This window comes from Coregonus clupeaformis, chromosome 1 (assembly GCF_020615455.1).
Source record: "Coregonus clupeaformis isolate EN_2021a chromosome 1, ASM2061545v1, whole genome shotgun sequence".
Lineage (NCBI taxonomy): Eukaryota > Metazoa > Chordata > Actinopteri > Salmoniformes > Salmonidae > Coregonus > Coregonus clupeaformis.
The window spans coordinates 56823264-56849018 of record NC_059192.1 but is presented as its reverse complement, the minus strand read 5'-3'; the positions used below and the strand labels follow the sequence as shown (position 1 = coordinate 56849018).

The 25755-nt window shown below is 42.8% G+C and overlaps 1 protein-coding gene across 1 annotated transcript in view; it reads left to right on the top strand.

The window, feature by feature from the left end:
• LOC121536132 (VPS10 domain-containing receptor SorCS1-like) overlaps window positions 1–25755 on the top strand; it is a 113998-nt gene that overhangs the window by 73342 nt on the left and 14901 nt on the right. The window contains exons 12-22 of the mRNA XM_041843731.2: window positions 1972–2024; window positions 2520–2596; window positions 4504–4595; window positions 4804–4911; window positions 5218–5335; window positions 6000–6133; window positions 19242–19355; window positions 19549–19720; window positions 24756–24942; window positions 25107–25240; window positions 25573–25696. Of these exons, the coding sequence (XP_041699665.1) occupies window positions 1972–2024; window positions 2520–2596; window positions 4504–4595; window positions 4804–4911; window positions 5218–5335; window positions 6000–6133; window positions 19242–19355; window positions 19549–19720; window positions 24756–24942; window positions 25107–25240; window positions 25573–25696 (1313 nt within the window). The remainder of the gene's footprint in view (window positions 1–1971; window positions 2025–2519; window positions 2597–4503; window positions 4596–4803; window positions 4912–5217; window positions 5336–5999; window positions 6134–19241; window positions 19356–19548; window positions 19721–24755; window positions 24943–25106; window positions 25241–25572; window positions 25697–25755) is intronic.

Genomic DNA, 25755 nt, shown 5'->3' with positions numbered 1-25755 from the left:
GGGCGGCCAATGTATGAGTCTTGTCAGAAAGCTGAAGGCGGAGATGAAGCAGGGTCTTTCGGATGGAGGGAGACTGAAGGCTTGTTGAGCTCACCCGGATCTCCCCTACACCTGGTGAGCTGCGGCTTTTGCCGGACAAGTAGCGACACGGTGATTCTCGCCACCACAGTAGAGGCAAAGGTTGGAGCTTAGACGGCGCCGACGCTCCTCGGGAGTCAGAGAGGCACGGCCAATCTCCATGGGCTCAGGCTGATTGAGTTGGCTATGGGACTTGACAGGCAGGGGCTGGACAGAAGCGGTATCGACCCGAGTACGGATGGCAGGTTGACTGAGACGGCCCTTCTCCCTCCTCCGGGTCTGTATCGGCGGTCAATGCGAACGGCAAGGTCAATGGCGGCATCAAGCGTTGAGGGCGGGTCATGGGAAACAAGCTCGTCCTTGATATAGTCCGCCAGGCTATGGAGGAAGGCTTGCACCAGTGCCTCTGGGTTAAACGAGCTGTGACTGGCCAGGGTACGAAAGTCAATGGAGAAGTCTGCCACTGTCCGATTGCCCTGACGGATGGTGAGCAGAGCTTGTGGCGCTTCGGCTGTTGGCGAGCCTAGGTCAAAGACCTTTAACATCTCCTCCTCAAAGGCACTGAAGGAGGCACAGGCTGGGGTTTGCCGGTCGAATTCCGCCGTTCCCCCACAACCGAGCTCGACCGGTGAGATGTGTGATGACATACCCCACCTTGGCTCCCTCTGTTGAGAAAGTCCTGGGCTGTAGTGCAAACTGGATTCGGCAGCTGCTCAAGAATGGTCTTACTTGCTTCTGGTTGCCATCAAAACGTTCCGGGTTCCCAATCCTTGGTTCAGGAGCGTGGGGATCTGGTGGCAGCACTGCCGGGCCTGCAGCATTGGGACCTCCAGCGGAGGGATGAAGGAGTATCGGTGGTACAGGAACAAAAGGACCAGGGGGGTGCAGGTGGAGTAGCCGGGCTTGAGAGTAGTTGCAGGGCTTGGGCTAGCTGTTGTTGCTGCAGTTGGAACTGTTGTTGCTGCTGGTTGAATAGCTGGAGAAGGGAAGCGATGTCGCCAGCCATCCGATTTATGTCTCCCTCAGAGCGTTCCAGTCGCTGTAGGGCAGTCCTCTCTGGCTCTTCCTCCATCGTGGTCAGGGAGTGCGCTGGGTCCATGATGGTCAGATCGTTCTGTCACGAACAGAAGAGGACCCAAGAGCGCAAGTTCAAATTCAGAGTTCTTTATTCAAGGTTACAGGCGGGAAGAGGAGTCCCAGGGGTGTCAGGGGTCTTTCAGGGTCCTCCTGTGGGTACCTGTGCTCCGGGGGTCACCAAATGTCCGGGGGTGTCCAGTCCAAGTGCTTAGTGTGTGTGTTCCCCAGTGATGGAGCGGCGTATCGGGCTGAGGGTGGTGAAACGTCTGGGCACGCTCATCTGGTGGTCGGAGACCTGGGGGAACACACACACACACAGCAATATGAATGGCAGGCAGAAGTACAGATCAGGGCTGGGCAAATATCGTGGTGAGAGACAGAAGGCAGAAACGAGTTACCGGAGGGGCTGAAGATCGGAGAGTAGTCGAGGTCCAGAAGGCAGGTTGGGATAGACGGGGCAGTAGAACAAGGAGGCAGTCAAGAAAGGATCGGTATCACAAACAGGAGTCAGAGCGCAGACAGGCAGGTTACTGGTCCGGGTTTGAAGACGATCTGACAGGGCTTGGCTGAAAACCAGGGCTTGATATACTGGGAGAGGTAGTGGGGAAATGCAGTTCAGCTGGCAGAGTAATTAGAACAGAGTGAGGCAAGGTGAGGATGGTGAGTGGGAAATGCAGTGCAGCTGGCCAGGTAACAAGAGCAGAGCAGGGCAGGTGGAGCTAGTTAGGCTGAGTAGAGAGAGGGAGGTGAGCAGAGTGGAAGATAATTGAATGCAATTAATGTTGCTACCAGGGAGAGAGAGTGCTCATGACACACATCTGGAAACATAGTCAGCAAAGAATCAGCTCCAGGAATTATAGTAGCATCAGGTAGGCACTATTTGAAATGTTTAGCTGTGTCTTTTGTTTATTTTTACCCTCATTAGCAATTACCACAGGGACCTCCGCTCTCCCTGAGGTTCCCAATTTGCAGTTGTTTCTCAACTCTTACACTGCTCTTTTTCCACCCTTCAAGACCCCTGTTATCTTTTAGCTCTGTTCTCCGAGTAAATGCTGGGATTCTGCCTTAAAACCTTTTAGTCAGCTCAGTTTGATCTGTGAAATTGATCACAGCATGCCTGCATATCTGTAGACTGGCAGATGGTTGGCAAAAATAGATACAGAAGAAAAGGTTTGAATGACTGAATGTCTGAATGTCTGTTTTTGGCTGAGTAAATACTCATTTTTAGGAGATCTGTAGCCTGTGGCAGTATGTATGCATCTGTATTTTTATTTCATTGTGTATTAAAGATATTGTAATGTGGGTTAAGAAGACATACAATGAAAGTGTTTACACTGTAACTATACTATGCTTTTTACATTTAGGTACCATTGGGCCTGAGCTTACCACCTATAATGTCAGCATTTTCATCACCTCAGATGCTGGCAACACTTGGAGAGAGGTACTGTGACTGAAAGAGAGAGGTGCAACTGAAATGTGACACAAAATCAAGACAACACATTTATATTTTCTTATATCAGCTTATAACTCAAGAATTTGGAGGAGGGAGGAAACTCTGGATGAATAATGCATGATATTGTTTGACATTACCCTTGATCACATGCCATATATACTGGTTTTATGAAGTTATTATTATTTTCCCATAGAACTTCTTAGGATACTATTTTATTATTTGATGAGCCGTTTTCTCACTTTTTAATAAAATATAATAAACTCAGCAAAAAAAGAAACGTCCCTTTTTCAGGACCCTGTCTTTCAAAGATCATTCGTAAAAATCCAAATAACTTCACAGATCTTCATTGTAAAGGGTTTAAACACTGTTTTCCATGCTTGTTCAATGAACAATAAATAATTAATGAACATGCACCTGTGGAACGGTCGTTAAGACACTAACAGTTTACAGACGGTAGGCAATTAAGGTCACAGTTATGAAAACGTAGGACACTAAAGAGGCCTTTCTACTGACTCTGAAAAACACCAAAAGAAAGATGCCCAGGGTCCATGCTCATCTGAGTGAACGTGCCTTAGGCATGCTGCAAGGAGGCATGAGGACTGCATATGTGGTCAGGGCAATAAATTGCAATGTCCGTACTGTGAGACGCCTAAGACAACGCTACAGGGAGACAGGATGGACAGCTGATCGTCCTCGCAGTGGCAGACCACGTGTAACAACACCTGCACAGGATCGGTACATCCGAACATCACACCTGCGGGAGAGGTACAGGATGGCAACAACAACTGCCTGAGTTACACCAGGAACGCACAATCCCTCCATCAGTGCTCAGACTGTCCGCAATAGGCTGAGAGAGGCTGGACTGAGGGCTTGTAGGCCTGTTGTAAGGCAGGTCCTCACCAGACATCATCGGCAACAATGTCGCCTATGGGTTCAAACCCACCGTCACTGGACCAGACAGGACTGGCAAAAAGTTATCTTCACTGACGAGTCACGGTTTTGTCTCACCAGGGGTGATGGTTGGATTCGCGTTTATCGTCTAAGGAATGAGCGTTACACTGAGGCCTGTACTCTGGAGCAGGATCGATTTGGAGGTGGAGGGTCCGTCATGGTCTGGGGCAGTGTGTCACAGCATCATCGGACTGAACTTGTTGTCATTGCAGGAAATCTCAACGCTGTGCGTTACAGGAAGACATCCTCCTCCCTCATGTAGTACCCTTCCTGCAGGCTCATCCTGATAAGACCCTCCAGCATGACAATGCAACCAGCCATACTGCTCGTTCAGTGCGTGATTTCCTGCAAGACAGGAATGTCAGTGTTCTGCCATGGCCAGCGAAGAGCCCGGATCTCAATCCCATTGAGCACATCTGGGACCTGTTGGATCGGAGGGCTAGGGCTAGGGCCATTCCCCCCAGAAATGTCCGGGAACTTGCAGGTGCCTTGGTGGAAGAGTGGGGTAACATCTCACAGCAAGAACTGGCAAATCTGGTGCAGTCCATGAGGAGGAGATGCACTGCAGTACTTAATGCAGCTGGTGGTCACACCAGATACTGACTGTTACTTTTGATTTTGACCCCCCCCCCCCCCTTTGTTCAGGGACACAATATTCAATTTCTGTTAGTCACGTCTGTGGAACTTGTTCAGTTTATGTCTCAGTTGTTGAATCTTGTTATGTTCATACAGATATTTACACATGTTAAGTTTGCTGAAAATAAACGCAGTTGACAATGAGAGGACGTTTCTTTTTTTGCTGAGTTTATGTGGCTGTGTTACATGATACAGAAGAATAGTAATAGCCTATAGTTATAAAAGTCTATCACTCATCAAAAGTATACGTGAACGTAATGCACATCTCTGATCTCTGAAAATGTGATGAAATCCTGTCCTGTTTGTAGGTATTTGAGGAGGAGTATAGTATCCTCTTTCTTAACCAGGGTGGTGCCCTAGTGGCCATTCGACACACACCTCTCCCCATCAGACATATCTGGTATTGTTTCCTTTAACATTCAACTTCCGTGCATACTGTTACAGTATCAACATTGATTTACATTTGTCTATTTAAATGTTTCATGGACTGTATTATGTAAGCACTGAAAGTCCATCTAATGTTAGTGTTACAGTACAATCTATTCTATGCATGGTGAGGGGTCTACATGAGCCACGCATGAGAGCCAACATGTTGTTTCTCCATCCAGGCTCAGTTTTGATGAGGGAAAACGCTGGAACAAATACAGCTTCACCCCCTCTCCTCTCTATGTAGACGGAGTCTTAGGAGAGCCAGGGGAAGACACCCTCATCATGACGTAAGAATCAAATACTCTATGGGTAATAGTATGTATTATGCAATGCGTTGAAAGCTTACTGGACGTTTTGAAAAAAAATAGTTCGTTTCGAACACAGATAAAAAAATGTATTCGCTGTCAGAAGTTAGACACTTTTTTTTTTTTCTCTTTTTACTCTTCTGAGTCATTGCACAAATCCCTTGTGGACAAGTGTCGCAGCCTTTCATCTCCCACTTCTATGCTAGCAAGGTATTTTCCTCGATACATTTTAGCTAGTAACGCTTTTTTCAGCCATTTTTCACCATGCTTTACTTTTTGTGTTTGCAGAATATTTGGCCATTTCAGCCATCGTTCTGAGTGGCAGCTTGTCAAAATTGACTTCAGGTCCATCTTTAACAGAAGGTGCAACACAGACGACTATCAGACCTGGCAGTTACACAATGACGTAAGAGCAACCACTTTGATGCATTTGCAATGGCTTTGTACACTTTAGTTTGATGGAATATATCTACAGTATGAAGAGAAACGTCCTATCTCACCCATTTTTCTATCTCAAATGTATCTCAACATTATGGCTCCTTTCTATGTATTTACTTTCAGATAACAAATAATCAATTATACACATGTTCATGTACTATAAACAAATATATATATTAAGACAACTGTCACGCCCTGGCTCTGGGGACTCTTAAATGTTGAGCCAGGGTTTGGACTTGTTATGTTTAGTTTTCATTGGGTCTGTTCTAGATCGTTCATATCTATGTTGGCCAGGGTGGTTCCCAATCAGAGACAGCTGTAGCTCGTTGTCTCTGATTGGGGACCATACTTAGGCAGCCTTTTGGCACTTTAGTATGGTGGGATCTTGTTCTGTATAGGTTTGTGTTGGTGAACCTTTAGACTTCACGTATCGTTTTGTTGTTTTGTTATTGTGTAAAGTAATCATTAAAAGATGTACGCCTATCACGCTGCACCTTGGTCTGCCTCTTACAACGATCGTGACAACAACTCCATCACTCAGTGTCTTTTCTTTGAAACTGTTAGATCCAAAAAGACAGTAAATTCTCAAATGTTGTAGTTAATTATTTCAAATAATGCATTATTTCTCACAGGGTAAAGTCTGCATTATGGGAGTGAAGAGAATCTTCCAGAATCTGAAGCCCGACACCAGATGTGTCAAAACCAGAGATCAGTACATCTCCCAGATGTCAGACTCCTGTCCATGCACTGAGGCTGACTTTGAGTGGTGAGGAGACTACTGGCTGCTACTGGTGATAATAAATAACATTCAATTCAATTCCATACAGTCTTTATTAATCCTTTCAGCTGCAATTTAAGAAGGCATCATTGGAGCACAATAACACAATTACATGATGTTTATAACTGTATGCAGAGAATTAATGACAATAACTGTAGTCCCCTGTAGATCAATTGGTAGAGCATGGCACTTGCAATGCCAGGGTTGTGGGTTCGTTTCCCACAGGGGACCAGTATGAAAATGTATGCACTCACCAACTGTAAGTCGCTCTGGATAAGAGCGTCTGCTAAATGACAAAAAATTTAATAAAATAAAAACTGCCTTAGACACAGTTAAAAGCAGTAAAAATATAAGATTGGGGATAGGATCAAGAGGGCAGGTAGACATCTCTATCTCCATTGTGAAGTAGAAGTTTCACAACTTTCAGCATACATTTCTGTAATCGGTTGGGTCTGTCCAGGTACATCTTTAGCCACGTTTATACCTGGTTCAAACATGCGTCCTTTGTTCTGATTTTGTCCACATTTTGATTGTGCCCAAATTTCTAGACAGGTGTGGATGATTAAAATATGCATTGTGATCTGATTGTGATCAGATCTTACAAGTGTAAACAGACAAGATCAGGACTAGATCAGACCAAAGGACACATGTTAGGGGCAGGTATAAACAGGGCGTAAGTTGTAGGGATACTCCCCATGAGAATGCTCTTTTGGTCTTGCTGGATAGAATCGTGAAGGATCGTTAGGTGCTGCTCGGTGCATGTCTGGGTTGTTTGAGGGTGCAAGCATCAGGTTTGTGGGATCGTCCACATTTCCAACACCATTGTTCATCCTTTATCCACTCAATGATCTGTCTTGTGTTCAACTTCTTAAACTCTGGACATGAGTTAAGATAGTGTTATTTGTTGTCACAGTGATGGAAGTATGGCCGGGGTTTGGAAGGGGCCTTAGATTGAGCAGGCTCCTGGGAGCTTAGATATTCACTGGTGTTGAGGATTGAAGTGGACCTCTCCTTTGGCCTAGTGGAGGCACATTTGTCATTCTTAAGTGGCTTGAGCATTGCATTGCTAGAGGGCTGCATCTCTGCTTGATATATGCTTAGCCTTGGACTTCTTCTGCGGCCAGGCTGTCAAGTCAGGTAAGGTCAAAACAGTACTCCACGAATTCATCGCGGTAGTCCTGTGGCATCTTGCTCAAGAGCCAGTCGGCATTGGGATCTACATCTGAGCCCATAGCCGTTCTGCCCCTCAAGGGTTCTAAGCATGTTTACCAGTGTGTAGATAGACAGTGTGAATGCATCGAAGGCTTCTGTATCTCCAAACTCGACAGTGGGTTCAGAATGGTGCCTAACTCACATTGGACGAGTTGGTGGGGCTGACCATACTTAACCTGCAGGGCTTGTAAGAAAGCAGTGTAAGGCCTTGAGTCATGGTTGAAGGCCTTAGCAAGCCAGTAGCACTTGATACTTATACTGCTCATTCAGGTGTCGGTGATTGTTCATCAGGTCATCCAAGGCCTGCTTTGGGATGCTGTACAATTAGCTGTGCCATACCAGTTGGCGGAGCAGGAGCAGGGTATGTTGCTGCTAGAATTAGATAAGGCACGTCTAGGCCTGGAGGGAAGCAGGGTGCTACTGAAACGGGGTATGGTGGAAATCCTGGAGCAGGATGTGGCACTGCTGGTGGTGGAGCAGGGAGTGGAACCACAAGTGCTGGACCAGGGTGCAGAACCAGAGGTGGTCCAGGGTACATTGGATAGGCAGGGAGAAGTGGAGGTGAGTCACCATAAGCTTAACTTTCCTCTAAAGCCCGAGCAAGGTATTTCACTGCATTGTCAATAAGGAGCGCTGGGGGATGTATCTCTCTGATAATATGGGACCGCACAGATGGGTCAGGTGTGTCCATATCTGCTGCTTCCATATCTTTGCATGATTACTCAAACCGGCTCTGAAGGACCATGAAGTAGAGGACGGTACCTCTGGAAATTGTGACTGGTGTGAGTCGGTGTAGATATGGAGATTGTGTTCCGGTTAGAAAAAACAGGAGTTAACAGTTCCTCAGTTAAAGCTCTTTAACCTTGATTGCAGGTTAACATAAATGTGACTGGTTACAGGATCGGGGGCGTTTGACGCTAGTTCCTACTTCACAGTAGGGCCATTTGAAAATGTATATATATATATTTCTTTAGAAATGCTTTCTTGAATGTGAACTTTCATGTGCCTTAAAGAGTGACTGCTCCTAAAAAGCAACTAATCCCTTTGAAAATGGCCTATGTGGCATCAATATGAGTCAGAAACATTTATTATAGTGTCAGAATTTACTACAAAGTCTAAATAGGATAATTTTGGTCATAAACTCAGTCTCTTCTAAAACGGAGTTTGGAACCTCAGTGTGTCACAACGAGTAAAGGAAGGTTGGGTTTGGATTACAATTATGTCAACAAATCATGCCCCCTTTTGCCAAGCTCCACATGCAAATCGCCCCTCCTCCCACTTCGCTTCCCTTCATTGAGGGGGTTTGATTAATCGGCCCGGGCGCCCGGGTAGTCATGTTTTGCTTGCATTCATTTTGGAACCGGGCTGCCTCCCAGGCGTGAACCAGGTACCCCGTTCAAAGCCCATGACGAAGTCGGCTCAAATCAAACGTGACGTAGTTAGCACATGTTGTAATGAGTAGGATTATGTGTTTTCACATAAAACAGTTTATCTGCCTTCCAAATGAAAACTAGTTAGAAAATTCTAACATATACTCTGAAGAAAAATATAAACGCAACATGCAAAAATGTCAAAGATTTTACTGAGTCACAGTTCATTTAAGGAAATCAGTTAATTTAAATAAATTAATTAGGCCCTAATCTATGGATTTCACATGACTGGAAATACAGATATGCATCTGTTGGTCATAGATACCTTTTTAAAAAGTAGGGGCGTGGATCAGTAAACCAGTCAGTATCTGGTGTGACCACCATTTGCCTCATGCAGCGTGACACATCTCCTTCGCATAGAGTTGATCAGGCTGTTGATTGTGGCCTGTGGAATGTTGTCCCACTCCTCTTCAATGGCTGTGCAAAGCTGCTGGATATTGACGGGAACTGGAACACTCTGTCGTACAAGTTGATCCAGAGCATCCCAAACATGCTCAATGTGTGATATGTTTGGTGAGTATGCAGGCCATGGAAGAACTGGGAAATGTTTAGCTTCCAGGAACTGTGTACAGATCCTTGCGACATAGGACCATGCTGAAACATGAGGTGATGGCGGCGGATCAATGGCACGACAATGGGCCTCAGGATCTCGTCACGGTATCTCTGTGCATTGAAATTGCCATAGATAAAATGCAATTGTATTCGTTGTCTGTAGCTTATGCCAGCCCATACCATAACCCCATCACCACCATGGGGCAGTCTGACGCCATACACCGCTGGGGCGCCATGGGGCGCCCACATGACGCCATACACCGCTGTTTGCCATCTGCCCGGTACAGTTGAAACCGGGATTAATCCGTGAAGAGCACACTTCTCCAGAGTGCCAGTGGCCATCGAAGGTGAGCATTTGCCCAATGAACTCGGTTACGACACCGAACTGCAGTCAGGTCAAGACCCTGGTCAGGACGACAAGCATGCAGATGAGCTTCCCTGGGGTGGTTTCTGACAGTTTGTGCAGAACTTCTTCGGTTGTGCAAACCCACAGTTTCATCAGCTGTCTGGGTGTCTGGTTTCAGACGTTCCCACAGGTGAAGAATCCAGATGTGGAGGTCCTGGGCTGGCGTGGTTACACGTGGTCTGCGGATGTGAGGCCGGTTGGACGTACTGCCAAATTCTCTAAAACGATGTTGGTGGCGGCTTATGGTAGAGAAATTAACATAAAATTGTCTGGCAACAGAGCTGGTTGACAATCCTGCAATCAGCATGCATTTTTCCCGTTTACGTCACAGGCCATAGATCGGTGCACGACGGGTCAGCATAATCAAATCCGCCCATTGAATGGGGCTCCGGTGTGCAACAGTCAGTGGTGGTGAGTATAGCCAGAAAGAGATACTGGAATATAATGACCTCTGTGGCATAACTTAGCTAACGATGTTAAATAACGTTATTACTTGTTATGTAGGTAGCTATCCTTTGAAAAAGTGAGGCAGGCTAGCTAACGTTAGCTAGCGAGGCAGGCTAGATAATGTTAGCTAGTGATGCAGGCTAGCTAACATTTTAGCTAACATTAGCATAGCTTACTAGCTAGCTATATACAACTAGCTTGCTAGCTACCTCATTTCAACTTAGTTAGGTCGTAGCTCATACAAGTTTATTGTGTATTGTCTAGATACTGCTGGTTATTTAATGTTATCATTTGAAAGTGCTAGCAAGGCAGGCTAGCTAGCTACAGGCTACAAGACGGATTTGCAAGTTAGTTCGTAGCTCATACAAGTTTATCCTGTGTTGTCTAGGGCAAAACTAAATAATGGATGCAGCTATGGTGGTAGCTAACTCATGTCTGAGTCTGACTATTGTAGTGAACTAGGAGCAACAAACCGTAATGGCGTTACCAGCCTGAATCTAATCCAATCTGGAGCTACAGTCAGTCTACATCTGAAAAGCATAGAATTAGGGTTGCCACTAGTTACCACCGCCACAAAGTAATATCGTAAAAATTCAATGAAACAAAAATGTAAGGTTAGGGTTAGCCATAAGGTTAGCAGCGTGGTTAAGGTTAGGGTTAAGGTTAGGTTTAAAATCACATTTTAAGAAGATACATTGTAGAAATAGGCAGACTTTATGCCTTTGTGGCTGTGGTAACTAGTGACGACCTAGAATTAGGTTGATCCTAGTTACTGCCCTGATGACACAGATGGCTTCATCAACAACGGTAATGTGGCCCTGCATTAAATACCAAAATTGGTTCAAGAAAATTTTGATTAATAAAAAATATATACCAGTCTAATTTAAGGACCAAAAAATGGACAGCTGTGCCATGTAGATTGCAAAATATTTGAGAAGTGATTTTTTATGTACCGATTCCCAGCTCTGCAGATTTTGCTGCGAAGAGACAGAGTCATTAGATCATTTATTTTGGTACTGTCCATATGTAGCTTGTTTTTAGTCACAGGTCCAGGAATGGCTGAAGAATTGCAACATTTACCTGGAGCTAACGCTGCAGATAGCAATACTGGGTGATTTGAAAACTCATAGTCAATCGATCAATAATATAAAAATACTTTTAGAAAAAATGTTTATATTTAATTTACAATCTGTAGAAACTATGAGAATAGAAAGGTAAAGAACTTTGGTGAAGCATCACAGCACAGTTGAAAAATATATGGCAAATAGAAATCCAATATGGATGGTGTTAAGAGATAGATGGGACAGGTTGAATGGCGCTGAAGGGTGGGACTAGATAGAGAACAGATCAAAAACATATTTTATATTTGAGATTCTTCAAAGTAGCCACCCTTTGCCTTGATGACAGCTTTGAACACTCTTGAAATTCTCTCAACCAGCTTCACCTGGAATGCTTTTCCAACAGTCTTGAAGGAGTTCCCACATATGCTGAACACTTGTTGGCTGCTTTTCCTTCACTCTGCCATCCAACTCATCTCAAATCATCGCAATTGGGTTGAGGTCAGGTGATTGTGGAGGTCAGGGTATCTGATGCAGCACTCCATTACTCTCCTTCTTGGTAAAATAGCCCTTACACAGCCTGGAGGTGTGTTTTGGGTCATTGTCCTGTTGAAAAACAAATAATAGACACATTAAGCGCAAACCAGATGGGATGGCTTGTCGCTGCAGAATGTTGTGGTAGCCATGCTGGTTAAGTGTGCCTTGAATTCTAAATAAATCACAGACAGTGTCACCAGCAAAGCACCCCCACACCATCACACCTCCTCCTCCATGCTTCACGGTGGGAAATACGCATGCGGAGATCATCCGTTCACCTACTCTGCATCTCACAAGGACACGGCGGTTGGAACCAGAAATTTCAAATTTGGACTCAACAGACCAAAGGACAGATTTCCAACAATGTCACTCAACAACCGTAGGATGACATCAAGACCCAAAAAAAGAATGGCAAACGGCAGCTGGGGAGAAGTGCATGGCGAGGACGGTTCGAAACAGGCTCCTAGGGGCAGGGCTGAAGTCATGCAAAGCTAGAAAAAATCCCTTCATCAATGAGAAGCAAAGAAGAGCCAGGCTGAGGTTTGCAAAAGACCATAAGGATTGGACCGTAGAGGACTGGAGTAAGGTCATCTTCTCTGATGAGTCCAATTTTCAGCTTTTCCCAACACCTGGTCGTCTAATGGTTAGACGGAGACCTGGAGAGGCCTACAAGCCACAGTGTCTCGCACCCACTGTGAAATTTGGTGGAGGATCGGTGATGATCTGGGGGTGCTTAAGCAAGGCTAGAATCGGGCAGATTTGTCTTTGTGAAGGACGCATGAATCAAGCCACGTACAAGGTTGTCCTGTAAAAAAACGTGCTTCCTTTTGCTCTGACATTGTTCCCCAACTCTGAGGATTGTTTTTTCCAGCAGGACAATGCGCCATGCCACACAGCCAGGTCAATCAAGGTGTGGATGGAGCACCACCAGATCAAGACCCTGTCATGGCCATCCCAATCTCTAGACCTGAACCCCATTGAAATCTTCTGGAATGTGATCGAGAGGAAGATGGATGGTCACAAGCCATCAAACAAAGCCGAGCTGCTTGAATTTTTGTGCCAGGAGTGGCATAAAGTCACCCAACATCAATGTGAAAGACTGGTGGAGAGCGTGCCAAGACGCATGAAAGCTGTGATTGAAAATCAGGGTTATTCCAATAAATATTGATTTCGGAACTCTTCCTAAATTAAAACATTAGTATTGTGTTGTTTAAAAATGAACATGAACTTATTTTCTTTGCATTATTCGAGGTCTGACAACACTGCATCTTTTTTGTTATTTTGACCAATTGTCATTTTCTGCAAATAAATGCTCTAAATGACAATATTTTTATTTGGAATTTGGGAGAAATGTTGTCAGTAGTTTATAGAATGAAACAAAAATGTTAATTTCACTCAAACACATACCTATAAATAGTAAAACCAGAGAAACGTATATTTTTGCAGTGGTCTCTTAATTTTTTCCAGAGCTGTATGTATGTGTATTTATATGTTTGTATGTACAGTATGTATTTATGTGTATCTGTATGTATGTACAGTTGAAGTCGGAAGTTTACATACACCTTAGCCAAATACATTTAAACTCAGTTGTTCACAATTCCTGACATTTAATCCTAGGAAAGATTCCCTGTCTTAGATCAGTTAGGATCACCACTTTATTTTAAGAATGTGAAATGTCAGAATAATACTAGAGAGAATGATTTATTTAAGCTTTTATTTCTTTCATCACATTCCCAGTGGGTCAGAAGTTTACATACACTCAATTAGTATGTGGTAGCATTGCCTTTAAATTGTTTAACTTGGGTCAAACATTTCGGGTAGCCTTCCACAAGCTTCCCAAAATAAGTTGGATGAATTTTGGCCCATTCCTCCTGACAGAGCTGGTGTAACTGAGTCAGGTTTGTAGGCCTCCTTGCTCGCACATGCTTTTTCAGTTCTGCCCACAAATTTTCTATAGGATTAAGGTCAGGGCTTTGTGATGGCCACTCCAATACCTTGACTTTGTTGTCCTTAAGCCATTGTGCCACAACTTTAGAAGTATGCTTGGGGTCATTGTCAATTTGGAAGACCCATTTGCGACCAAGCTTTAACTTCCTGACTGATGTCTTGAGATGTTGCTTCAATATATCCACATAACGATGGTCATTATGGCCAAACAGTTCTATTTTTGTTTCATCAGACCAGAGGACATTTCTCCAAAAAGTACGATCTTTGTCCCCATGTGCAGTTGCAAACCGTAGTCTGGCTTTTTTTATGGCGGTTTTGGAGCAGTGGCTTCTTCCTTGCTGAGCGGCCTTTCAGGTTATGTCGATATAGGACTCGTTTTACTGTGGATATAGATACTTTTGTACGTGTTTCCTCCAGCATCTTCACAAGGTCCTTTGCTGTTGTTCTGGAATTGATTTGCACATTTCGCACCAAAGTACGTTCATCTCTAGGAGACAGAATGCGTCTCCTTCCTGAGCGGTATGACGGCTGCGTGGTCCCATGGTGTTTATACTTACATTTACATTTACATTTTAGTCATTTAGCAGACGCTCTTATCCAGAGCGACTTACAGGAGCAATTAGGGTTAAGTGCCTTGCTCAAGGGCACAGTTACGTCATTTAGCAGACGCTCTAATCCAGAGCGACTCACAAATTGGTGCATTCACCCTATAGCCAGTGGGATAACCACTTTACAAAAAAAAATTTGGGGGGGTAGAAGGATTACTTTATCCTTGCGTACAATTTTTTGTACAGATGAACGTGGTACCTTCAGGCATTTGGAAATTGCTCCCAAGGATGAACTAGACTTGTGGATGTCTACAATTTTTGTTCTGAGGTCTTGGCTGATATCTTTTGATTTTCCCATGATGTCAAGCAAAGAGGCACTGAGTTTGAAGGTAGGCCTTGAAATACATCCACAGGTACACCTCCAATTGACTCAAATGATGTCAATTAGCCTATCAGAAGCTTCTAAAACCATGACATCATTTTCTGGAATTTTCCAAGCTGTTTAAAGGCACAGTCAACTTAGTGTATGTAAACTTCTGACCCACTGGAATTGTGATACAGTGAATTTTAAGTGAAATAATCTGTTTGTAAACAATTGTAATAGAACAGTGTATATGTTCACAGATGCATCTATGGAGCCAGCACTTGGAGACATGCAAGATGATGTGATGGAGTCCTCACTGACAGACAGGCTATGATACTGACGTCTCTGAATGGAGTGAGACCTTCCACTCAGCATAAAAACATTACTAGACTTTCACTTGTATTGTCTTTTTTTATTATTGAATTGAATGGATTCAGTCAATATGGGGAGGGAGAAACCCTGTGTATTTTGCACCAGGATCAGGGAACTCCTGTTGTTTATGGGACACCACACAACAAGGTATGACCACGCTGACGTGTTTGCCAAGGTAGCCCCATTACCACCAGACAAAATGCTGATAGGCACGGTATCTGTATCAGCTGGGAATGACAATGAAAGCTGAATGGTGCACATTGTTATAGCAGAACACTGCTTCTATGGTATTATGTAAAGGGAAGTTGTTTCTACATGGACCTGTTACTACATTTGAAAGTTATCAAAACACTTAGTTTAGAATATATACATAAATTCAGCAATTGCATTCTTCTCATATTACTCTGTAGGCTACTGCCCTATTCAAAGCTTCCTCCGGCATCTCACCATACATCTGCCTGTAATTATTGAACTCAACTTGCAGGATGTTTGTTTGTTGTGACTGAGTGAGGGAAAACAGCTGCGGGCAAGGTTCTGACAGCTGGGTGTGTCTTGGTGGTGGCAAGGACACACCCAAGAAATGCCTACATCAAACCACACTTCCAACCCAACTCACGTTTGGCTTCTGTCATGGCTGCCAGCATTTCTTGAGGAGCAAGCCAAAAAATGAAGCCAAATCAGCGGGTGCAATTCCCCTTTAATTACAAACTTGTATGGAGGGGTTGGACATGCCAAGAGATGAATCCTGATTGGTTTGTCATGTCACAGGCTTCTGTCCATAACAGCATGGCGCCTTCCCTGGTCAGTATATAGATTATTTTTGCTACAGCAGATTTTTTTGAAAGATATAGCTATGAACAACTGCAAAAGTGTTGCTACAGCTCTTAAAAACATTTCTGCCCTGAATTTAGTTGGTGCAATTGACAAAGCTCAGTGGGAGAAAGTTTAAGTAAAGAGATTACTTTCTGGAGGACAATGCCATGATGACTCACATGCGTTTACATGTGAATTCTTAAAGAGATGGGTGGGGCTTTAGAGTGTGTGAATGATGCTGAATGGACTTAAACAAAGAAGAGCTCTCTAGCAAGTGTGAAAATATCAGCAAAATCTTTCAAGGGCATTTTCTCCTACTTGTCCCCTAAGTGGGATAACATGTTTATCAACTTTCAAAGCAGCATAACTTTCCCATATTTCCTTCAACTACAGTGTAATGATATACTATAATTTTGAAGCTCTGAATCTGTACTTTTATCAAATGTAAAAAAAGAAAATCACAAAAGTTGGCTTAATCTGAAATCTGAGAAAGGTCACAACAGGTTGAGTATGCAAAGGGAGGGTATATCACTTTATCCCTACCTACAGTGGGGAAAAAAAGTATTTAGTCAGCCACCAATTGTGCAAGTTCTCCCACTTAAAAAGATGAGAGAGGCCTGTAATTTTCATCATAGGTACACGTCAACTATGACAGACAAAATGAGGGAAAAAAATCCAGAAAATCACATTGTAGGATTTTTAATGAATTTATTTGCTAATTATGGTGGAAAATAAGTATTTGGTCAATAACAAAAGTTTCTCAATACTTTGTTATATACCCTTTGTTGGCAATGACACAGGTCAAACGTTTTCTGTAAGTCTTCACAAGGTTTTCACACACTGTTGCTGGTATTTTGGCCCATTCCTCCATGCAGATCTCCTCTAGAGCAGTGATGTTTTGGGGCTGTCGCTGGGCAACACGGACTTTCAACTCCCTCCAAAGATTTTCTATGGGGTTGAGATCTGGAGACTCCAGGACCTTGAAATGCTTCTTACCCCCCCCCTCCTTCGTTGCCCGGGCGGTGTGTTTGGGATCATTGTCATGCTGAAAGACCCAGCCACGTTTCATCTTCAATGCCCTTGCTGATGGAAGGAGGTTTTCACTCAAAATCTCACGATACATGGCCCCATTCATTCTTTCCTTTACACGGATCAGTCGTCCTGGTCCCTTTGCAGAAAAACAGCCCCAAAGTATGATGTTTTCACTCCCATGCTTCACAGTAGGTATGGTGTTCTTTGGATGCAACTCAGCATTCTTTGTCCTCCAAACACGACGAGTTGAGTTTTTACCAAAAAGTTATATTTTGGTTTCATCTGACCATATGACATTCTCCCAATCCTCTTCTGGATGCACTCTAGCAAACTTCAGACGGGCCTGGACATGTACTGGCTTAAGCAGGGGGACACGTCTAGCACTGCAGGATTTGAGTCCCTGGCGGCGTAGTGTGTTACTGATGGTAGGCTTTGTTACTTTGGTCCCAGCTCTCTGCAGGTCATTCACTAGGTCCCCCGTGTGGTTCTGGGATTTTTGCTCACCGTTCTTGTGATCATTTTGACCCCACGGGGTGAGATCTTGCGTGGAGCCCCAGATCGAGGGAGATTATCAGTGGTATTGTATGTCTTCCATTTCCTAATAATTGCTCCCACAGTTGATTTCTTCAAACCAAGCTGCTTACCTATTGCAGATTCAGTCTTCCCAGCCTGGTGCAGGTCTACAATTTTGTTTCTGGTGTCCTTTGACAGCTCTTTGGTCTTGGCCATAGTGGAGTTTGGAGTGTGACTGTTTGAGGTTGTGGACAGGTGTCTTTTATACTGATAACAAGTTCAAACAGGTGCCATTAATACAGGTAACGAGTGGAGGACAGAGGAGCCTCTTAAAGAAGAAGTTACAGGTCTGTGAGAGCCAGAAATCTTGCTTGTTTGTAGTTGACCAAATACTTATTTTCCACCATAATTTGCAAATAAATTCATTAAAAATCCTACAATGTGATTTTCTGGATTTTCTTTTCTCAATTTGTCTGTCATAGTTGACGTGTACCTATGATGAAAATTACAGGCCTCTCTCATCTTTTTAAGTGGGAGAACTTGCACAATTGGTGGCTGACTAAATACTTTTTTTCCCCACTGTATATGTACATATCTACCTCAATTACCTCGTACCCCTGCACATTGACTCAGTACTGGTACCCTGTGTATACAGCCAAGTCATCGTTACTCATTGTTTATTTATTCCTTGTGTTATTATATTTCTATTATCTCTGCATTGTAAGTAAGCATTTCATCTGTTGTTTATGAAGCATGTGACAAATACAATTTGAATTGATTAAATGTATTTTATATTACTGGTACATTTCTAAATTTACCAGTAAACTACCAGAATTTTGTAACTTTATTATTTTGTTGTTCAATTTTATCACATGACATGTAATGGCCTTTTTGGGTACTTCAGATTATTCCAGGTGTCTGTAATTATCTCTGGCCCTCCGTGTGGATCACATGTAAAATATATATAACTAATCAAATAAGACGTTTTTTAAAATGAAAAATAGAATTACAAAGCTGTAAAACATTATCCTTAATATAAACCATCAACTTAGTGAATACAATTGGTGTTTAATATGAGGGTTTCAGCATGAAATATATATTTTACACACGTATTTATTTTACTATGTCTTTGTTGTGAATGTGTTGGCGCCAAACTGGTGGCAGTTGTGAAAAAAGTAAATAGTTGCAGAGTTAATGGAAAATAATGCCATTGTTGATTAGATGCCTTTTAATTAATAAGGCTATTTTCTCTTGAACCATATGGTCTATCCACTAGAAACTCAAGGACAATATGTACACATATAAAACATTTATACTATATATGAATAATATATATTCAAGTATAAATTACCAAAGTTACCATAGATTGCCATAGATTACCGGTAACGTTAGTACATTAAGTTTTGCAACCCTAAGTGTGCTTGAATGTGAGTATTTGAATATGTATTTAGTGTGTGTGTATCTGTGTGTGTCACCAATGCTGCACTTTGTTTACTGGAACCAAACTTCCAGCTAACATACTTTGAAAGGTTCACTGACATCTGTCAAATCATTTATATGATATCTGTTTACATACCATTTTCTTACAGAGCTCCAAAGCCAGTTAACAAGATTAAACATATTTAGATGTTTCTTTTTCTTCTTATGGTTCTTTTAATATCGAACACACCAAACATAATATTCTATCAAACTATGTAATGATTGGTGTTAAAAATCAAGGAAATTCAAGTCTGTATATTTTTATTTACAGTCTTAAAATGTTTTACTAATAAACCTTGAAAACAGACATCCCCTTTCTATACTTAATGCTTATTACCGATCTCAAGACCTGTAGCCTATTGATTTCTCTCTCTCACCCCAAATAGTGATTATGGCTTTGAGAGGCAGAGTGATGGAGGATGCACCCCTGTCTTCTGGTTTGTTCCATCCTCTGTGTCCAGAGACTGCACCACCGGAGACAGTTTCCTCAACACTACTGGGTATGGTAAATCCATCTCCATTTAAACATGATGTACTACTAAACTAGTCAGAAATGCACTCAAAAGAAGATACAGTATTAGAGAACCCTTCAGCAAAGTTGACAGTCTATTTTCTTGTTTTATTCCTTCAAATGTATTTAAGATAGAGTATGGGCTGTCTAATTATTTATGTCTGTATGTGCGTATGTTGCAGATACCGTAAGGCTCTGTCCAATAACTGCACTGCGGGAACCCTGGGGAAGTATAGCCCTAGGAGCCAAAGGTGTCCCCGCCAGGCCCCCAGAGGTCTGCAGCTGGTCACCAGTGAGGGGACACTTACAGCCACCATGGGGGACAACGTCACCTTCCTGGTGTTTCTGGAGGAGGTAATGGTCTGCCATATTTCTTAGAGATCCTATCAAACTTTTGAAAGCATGTGCTGGGTCGTTCCACCAATTGGGTGCCTTTTGAGCAGTGTAACTTGGTGATAGAAAAATAAAAAAATATTCTGTCATAAAGAGCAGATATTCAATGTCGATAAAAACCATGTTTTCCCATTTCAAGAGGTTAATAAAAAAAAAGACAATAGTAAGTGCCTATTAAGTGCCAAGTAAAGTAACAAGGTTGACGATTTCATCTTAAATCAGAAATAAATCCTTTTTGACAGGGGAAATTGAAGCTGGTTGTATGAAACAGGGAGGGGCAATTGAATGCAAGCTTCACCATTTTTAAAAATTGTTAAATCATTTATAGTCTGTCTATCTATGGACACAGACACACATACAGTGGGGAAAAAAAGTATTTAGTCAGCCACCAATTGTGCAAGTTCTCCCACTTAAAAAGATGAGAGAGGCCTGTAATTTTCATCATAGGTACACGTCAACTATGACAGACAAAATGAGAAAAAAAATCCAGAAAATCACATTGTAGGATTTTTAATGAATTTATTGGCATATGATGGTGGAAAATAAGTATTTGGTCAATAACAAAAATGTCTCAATACTTTGTTATATACCCTTTGTTGGCAATGACACAGGTCAAACGTTTTCTGTAAGTCTTCACAAGGTTTTCACACACTGTTGCTGGTATTTTGGCCCATTCCTCCATGCAGATCTCCTCTAGAGCAGTGATGTTTTGGGGCTGTCGCTGGGCAACACAGACTTTCAACTCCCTCCAAAGATTTTCTATGGGGTTGAGATCTGGAGACTGGCTAGGCAACTCCAGGACCTTGAAATGCTTCTTACGAAGCCACTCCTTTGTTGCCCGGGCGGTGTGTTTGGGATCATTGTCATGCTGAAAGACCCAGCAACGTTTCATCTTCAATGCCCTTGCTGATGGAAGGAGGGTTTCACTCAAAATCTCACGATACATGGCCCCATTCATTCTTTCCTTTACACGGATCAGTCGTCCTGGTCCCTTTGCAGAAAAACAGCCCCAAAGCATGATGTTTCCAACCCCATGCTTCACAGTAGGTATGGTGTTCTTTGGATGCAACTCAGCATTCTTTGTCCTCCAAACATGACGAGTTGAGTTTTTACCAAAAATTTATATTTTGGTTTCATCTGACCATATGACATTCTCCCAATCCTCTTCTGGATCATCCAAATGCACTTCAGACGGGCCTGGACATGTACTGGCTTAAGCAGGGGACACGTCTCGCACTGCAGGATTTGAGTCCCTGGCGGCGTAGTGTGTTACTGATGGTAGGCTTTGTTACTTTGGTCCCAGCTCTCTGCAGGTCATTCACTAGGTCCCCCGTGTGGTTCTGGGATTTTTGCTCACCGTTCTTGTGATCATTTTGACCCCACGGGGTGAGATCTTGCGTGGAGCCCCAGATCGAGGGAGATTATCAGTGGTCTTGTATGTCTTCCATTTCCTAATAATTGCTCCCACTGTTGATTTCTTCAAACCAAGCTGCTTACCTATTGCAGATTCAGTCTTCCCAGCCTGGTGCAGGTCTACATTTTTGTTTTTGGTGTCCTTTGACAGCTCTTTGGTCTTGGCCATTGTGGAGTTTGGAGTGTGACTGTTTGAGGTTGTGGACAGGTGTCTTTTATACTGATAACATGTTCAAACAGGTGCCATTAATACAGGTAACGAGTGGAGGACAGAGGAGCCTCTTAAAGAAGAAGTTACAGGTCTGTGAGAGCCAGAAATCTTGCTTGTTTGTAGGTGACCAAATACTTATTTTCCACCATAATTTGCAAATAAATTCATAAAAATCCTACAATGTGATTTTCTGGATTTTTTTTTCTCAATTTGTCTTTCATAGTTGACGTGTACCTATGATGAAAATTACAGGCCTCTCTCATCTTTTTAAGTGGGAGAACTTGCACAATTGGTGGCTGACTAAATACTTTTTTCCCCCACTGTACAGTGGGGAGAACAAGTATTTGATACACTGCCGATTTTGCAGGTTTTCCTACTTACAAAGCATGTAGAGGTCTGTAATTTTTATCATAGGTACACTTCAACTGTGAGAGGCGGAATCTAAAACAAAAATCCAGAAAATCACATTGTATGATTTTTAAGTAATTAATTTGCATTTTATTGCATGACATAAGTATTTGATCACCTACCAACCAGTAAGAATTCCGGCTCTCACAGACCTGTTCGTTTTTTTTTTAAGAAGCACTCCTGTTCTCCACTCATTACCTGTATTAACTGCACCTGTTTGAACTCGTTACCTGTATAAAAGACACCTGTCCACACACTCAATCAAACAGACTCCAACCTCTCCACAATGGCCAAGACCAGAGAGCTGTGTAAGGACATCAGGGATAAAATTGTAGACCTGCACAAGGCTGGGATGGGCTACAGGACAATAGGCAAGCAGCTTGGTGAGAAGGCAACAACTGTTGGCGCAATTATTAGAAAATGGAAGAAGTTCAAGATGACGGTCAATCATCCTCGGTCTGGGGCTCCATGCAAGGTCTCACCTCATGGGTCATCAATGATCATGAGGAAGGTGAGGGATCAGCCCAGAACTACACGGCAGGACCTGGTCAATGACCTGAAGAGAGCTGGGACCACAGTCTCAAAGAAAACCATTAGTAACACACTACGCCGTCATGGATTAAAATCCTGCAGCGCATGCAAGGTCCCCCTGCTCAAGCCAGCGCATGTCCAGGCCCGTCTGAAGTTTGCCAATGACCATCTGGATGATCCAGAGGAGGAATGGGAGAAGGTCATGTGGTCTGATGAGACAAAAATAGAGCTTTTTGGTCTAAACTCCACTCGCCGTGTTTGGAGGAAGAAGAAGGAGGAGTACATCCCCAAGAACACCATCCCAACCGTGAAGCATGGAGGTGGAAACATCATTCTTTGGAGATGCTTTTCTGCAAACGGGACAGGACGACTGCACCGTATTGAGGGGAGGATGGATGGGGCCATGTATCGCGAGATCTTGGCCAACAACCTCCTTCCCTCAGTAAGAGCATTGAAGATGGGTCGTGGCTGGGTCTTCCAGCATGACAACGACCGAAACACACAGCCAGGGCAACTAAGGAGTGGCTCAGTAAGAAGCATCTCAAGGTCCTGGAGTGGCCTAGCCAGTCTCCAGACCTGAACCCAATAGAAAATCTTTGGAGGGAGCTGAAAGTCCGTATTGCCCAGCGACAGCCCCGAAACCTGAAGGATCTGGAGAAGGTCTGTATGGAGGAGTGGGCCAAAATCCCTGCTGCAGTGTGTGCAACCTGGTCAAGACCTACAGGAAACGTATGATCTCTGTAATTGCAAACAAAGGTTTATGTACCAAATATTAAGTTCTGCTTTTCTGATGTATCAAATACTTATGTCATGCAATAAAATTCAAATTAATTACTTAAAAATCATACAATGTTATTTTCTGGATTTTTGATTCTTGATTTTTGATTTTAGATTCCGTCTCTCACAGTTGAAGTGTACCTATGATAAAAACTACAGACCTCTACATGCTTTGTAAGTAGGAAAACCTGCAAAATCGGCAGTGTATCAAATACTTTTTCTCCCCACTGTACATATGATATGACACGCACTCTAAATTTTTTTACATTTTAGTCATTTAGCAGACGCTCTTATCCAGAGCGACTTACAGTTAGTGAGTGCATACATTATTTTTTATACCCCCCGTGGGAATCGAACTCACAACCCTGGCGTTGCAAACGCCATGCTCTACCAACTGAACTACATCCCTGCCAGCCATTCCCTAACCTGGACCCATTGTGCGCCGCCCCATGGGTCTCCCAGTCGCAGCCGGTTATGACAGAGCCTGAATTCGAACCAGGATCTCTAGTGGCACAGCTAGCACTGCCGCAGTGCCTTAGACAACTGCGCCACTCGGGAGCCACTCTACACACACGTAGACATGGATTTTGTATTGTAGATACAGTATGTGATAGTAGAGTAGTGGCCTGAGGGAACACAATGTTTTGTGAAAAGTGTTATGAAATGTAATATCATGTAATATTTATTTTGGTATATAAATGCCTTAATCTTCCTGGAACCCAGGAAGAGTAGCTGCCGCCTTGGCTCGACCTGCTCAGTTTTCCACCACAAAACATGAGAAAATGGCCAAAAAGAGTAGAACCAGCTCACCTGCTTGACACTAGGGTTTGACTATAAGATGTTCCATCTTTCTTTTGAAAACAATATTTAAAAAAGGAATAGTTTCACCATATTAAAACGAGAGTTCAGTTCACATAACAGGGTTGACCTTAAAAGTATGGACAGTTTTCTTTTTTTTTTACCTTAAAAGGAATCACCAATCGCATTAAATAAATAATAATCGGCAGAAATGACTTTATCAAAGCAACATATTAACTAGGGATTTACAATAATGGTGAAAACTTTGAGAAATGTTGGGGTTAAATGGGTTAAAATCTTCCTAGAAGTCACAGAGGGAGCACAGAGGGACATGTCAAAATGCTGAATTTTTGCTCTTTAGCAAGTCTTTATTCATATAAAAGATTGGATTTATTAAATTTTCCATGTGGTCTATATTAAAGGGCACTTCATTTGATATAACAGGCTTTTAAAATTCAATATTTGTACTTAAAATATCAAAGGGATGCAAAAGGCACTCATTTTGTGGAACAACCCTGCTATGAATGGGCATATCTAGATGTTATGTATTTGCCTCCCTATAGTATATATTTACGTATACATTGGTTTACTCTCAATCGTCAACCAATGGATTGAGATGAGCTGCTGTGCATCATGTTGTACATTTTGTTGATTCATAGACCTGCTCTAAGAGCCTTGATGGTTGTTGTCAAACACTTGTAGCCATTGTCATATAACAGTTGTCACATATAACAATGTATTTCTACATGCAGAATATGCGTAGGATATATAAATACATATATAGAGTGGATTTAAATTCTGTTAAACATGCACACTGTGGCCATTTTGATCTAATCGGAAACATGTTTCCATTGGTAGGGTGATGGCTCCATAACAAGTATAACAGTGGACTTTGGAGATGGGATGGCCATATCCTACGCTAACATCAGCTCCATAGAGGATGGAGTCAAACATATCTACAGTAAAGTGGGCATTTACCAAGTGGCTGCCACAGCACTCAACAGCCTGGGCTCTGAGAGAGTCTTACTATACCTACATGTTACCTGTAAGTGAAACAGCAATGGATGACTGATATCATTATTTTACTATAGAGTTACAGGTGCTCTTTGCAACATTTCTACCCATAAAAAAATCAGTCAATGATGTATCTGCAGTAGGAAAGGAATACACTTCCATGAAAGGAAACAGTTCTATTTTATTTTATTGTAGGTCTACTTGAGCAAGTGCAGCTTTCAGCTCCCTCAGTGGTTGTTAGGAATGAAGCAGTGAATCTAACAACAGTCCTAAAGCCAAGTTACGTTGGAACAGTCACCTACTACTGGTGGTTCAACAACCACACTGAGGTCAGTGAAGACTTCCACAATATCTTAAAACTTTACAGATTTACAGAACTTTACTTACCTAATTTACCATATTAATTGCAATATTGTGTATTATATGGACAAACCCACCTTTAGTTTGTGACACTCTCTCTCTCTCTCTCTCTCTCTCTCTCTCTCTCTCTCTCTCTCTCTCTCTCTCTCTCTCTCTCTCTCTCTCTCTCCTCCCATCTCTCTCTCTCCCATCTCTCTCTCTCCATCTCTCTCTCTCTCTCTCTCTCTCTCTCTCTCTCTCTCTCTCTCTAACTCTAACTCTAACTCTATCTCTATCACTCTGTCTTTTGTATGTGTGTTAGCCTGTCATGACTTTAGTGGGAGGAATGTCCTTCACCTTCTCCAAGGAGGGAACCCATACTGTCACTGTGCAAGTGTCAGTTGGCAACACCTTCCTTCAAGACAAAATAACTGTTGCAGTCTATGGTAAGGTCTTTGAAAGGACTCATCTCTACATTACAGAGGTGTTATATGTTTCTAACATG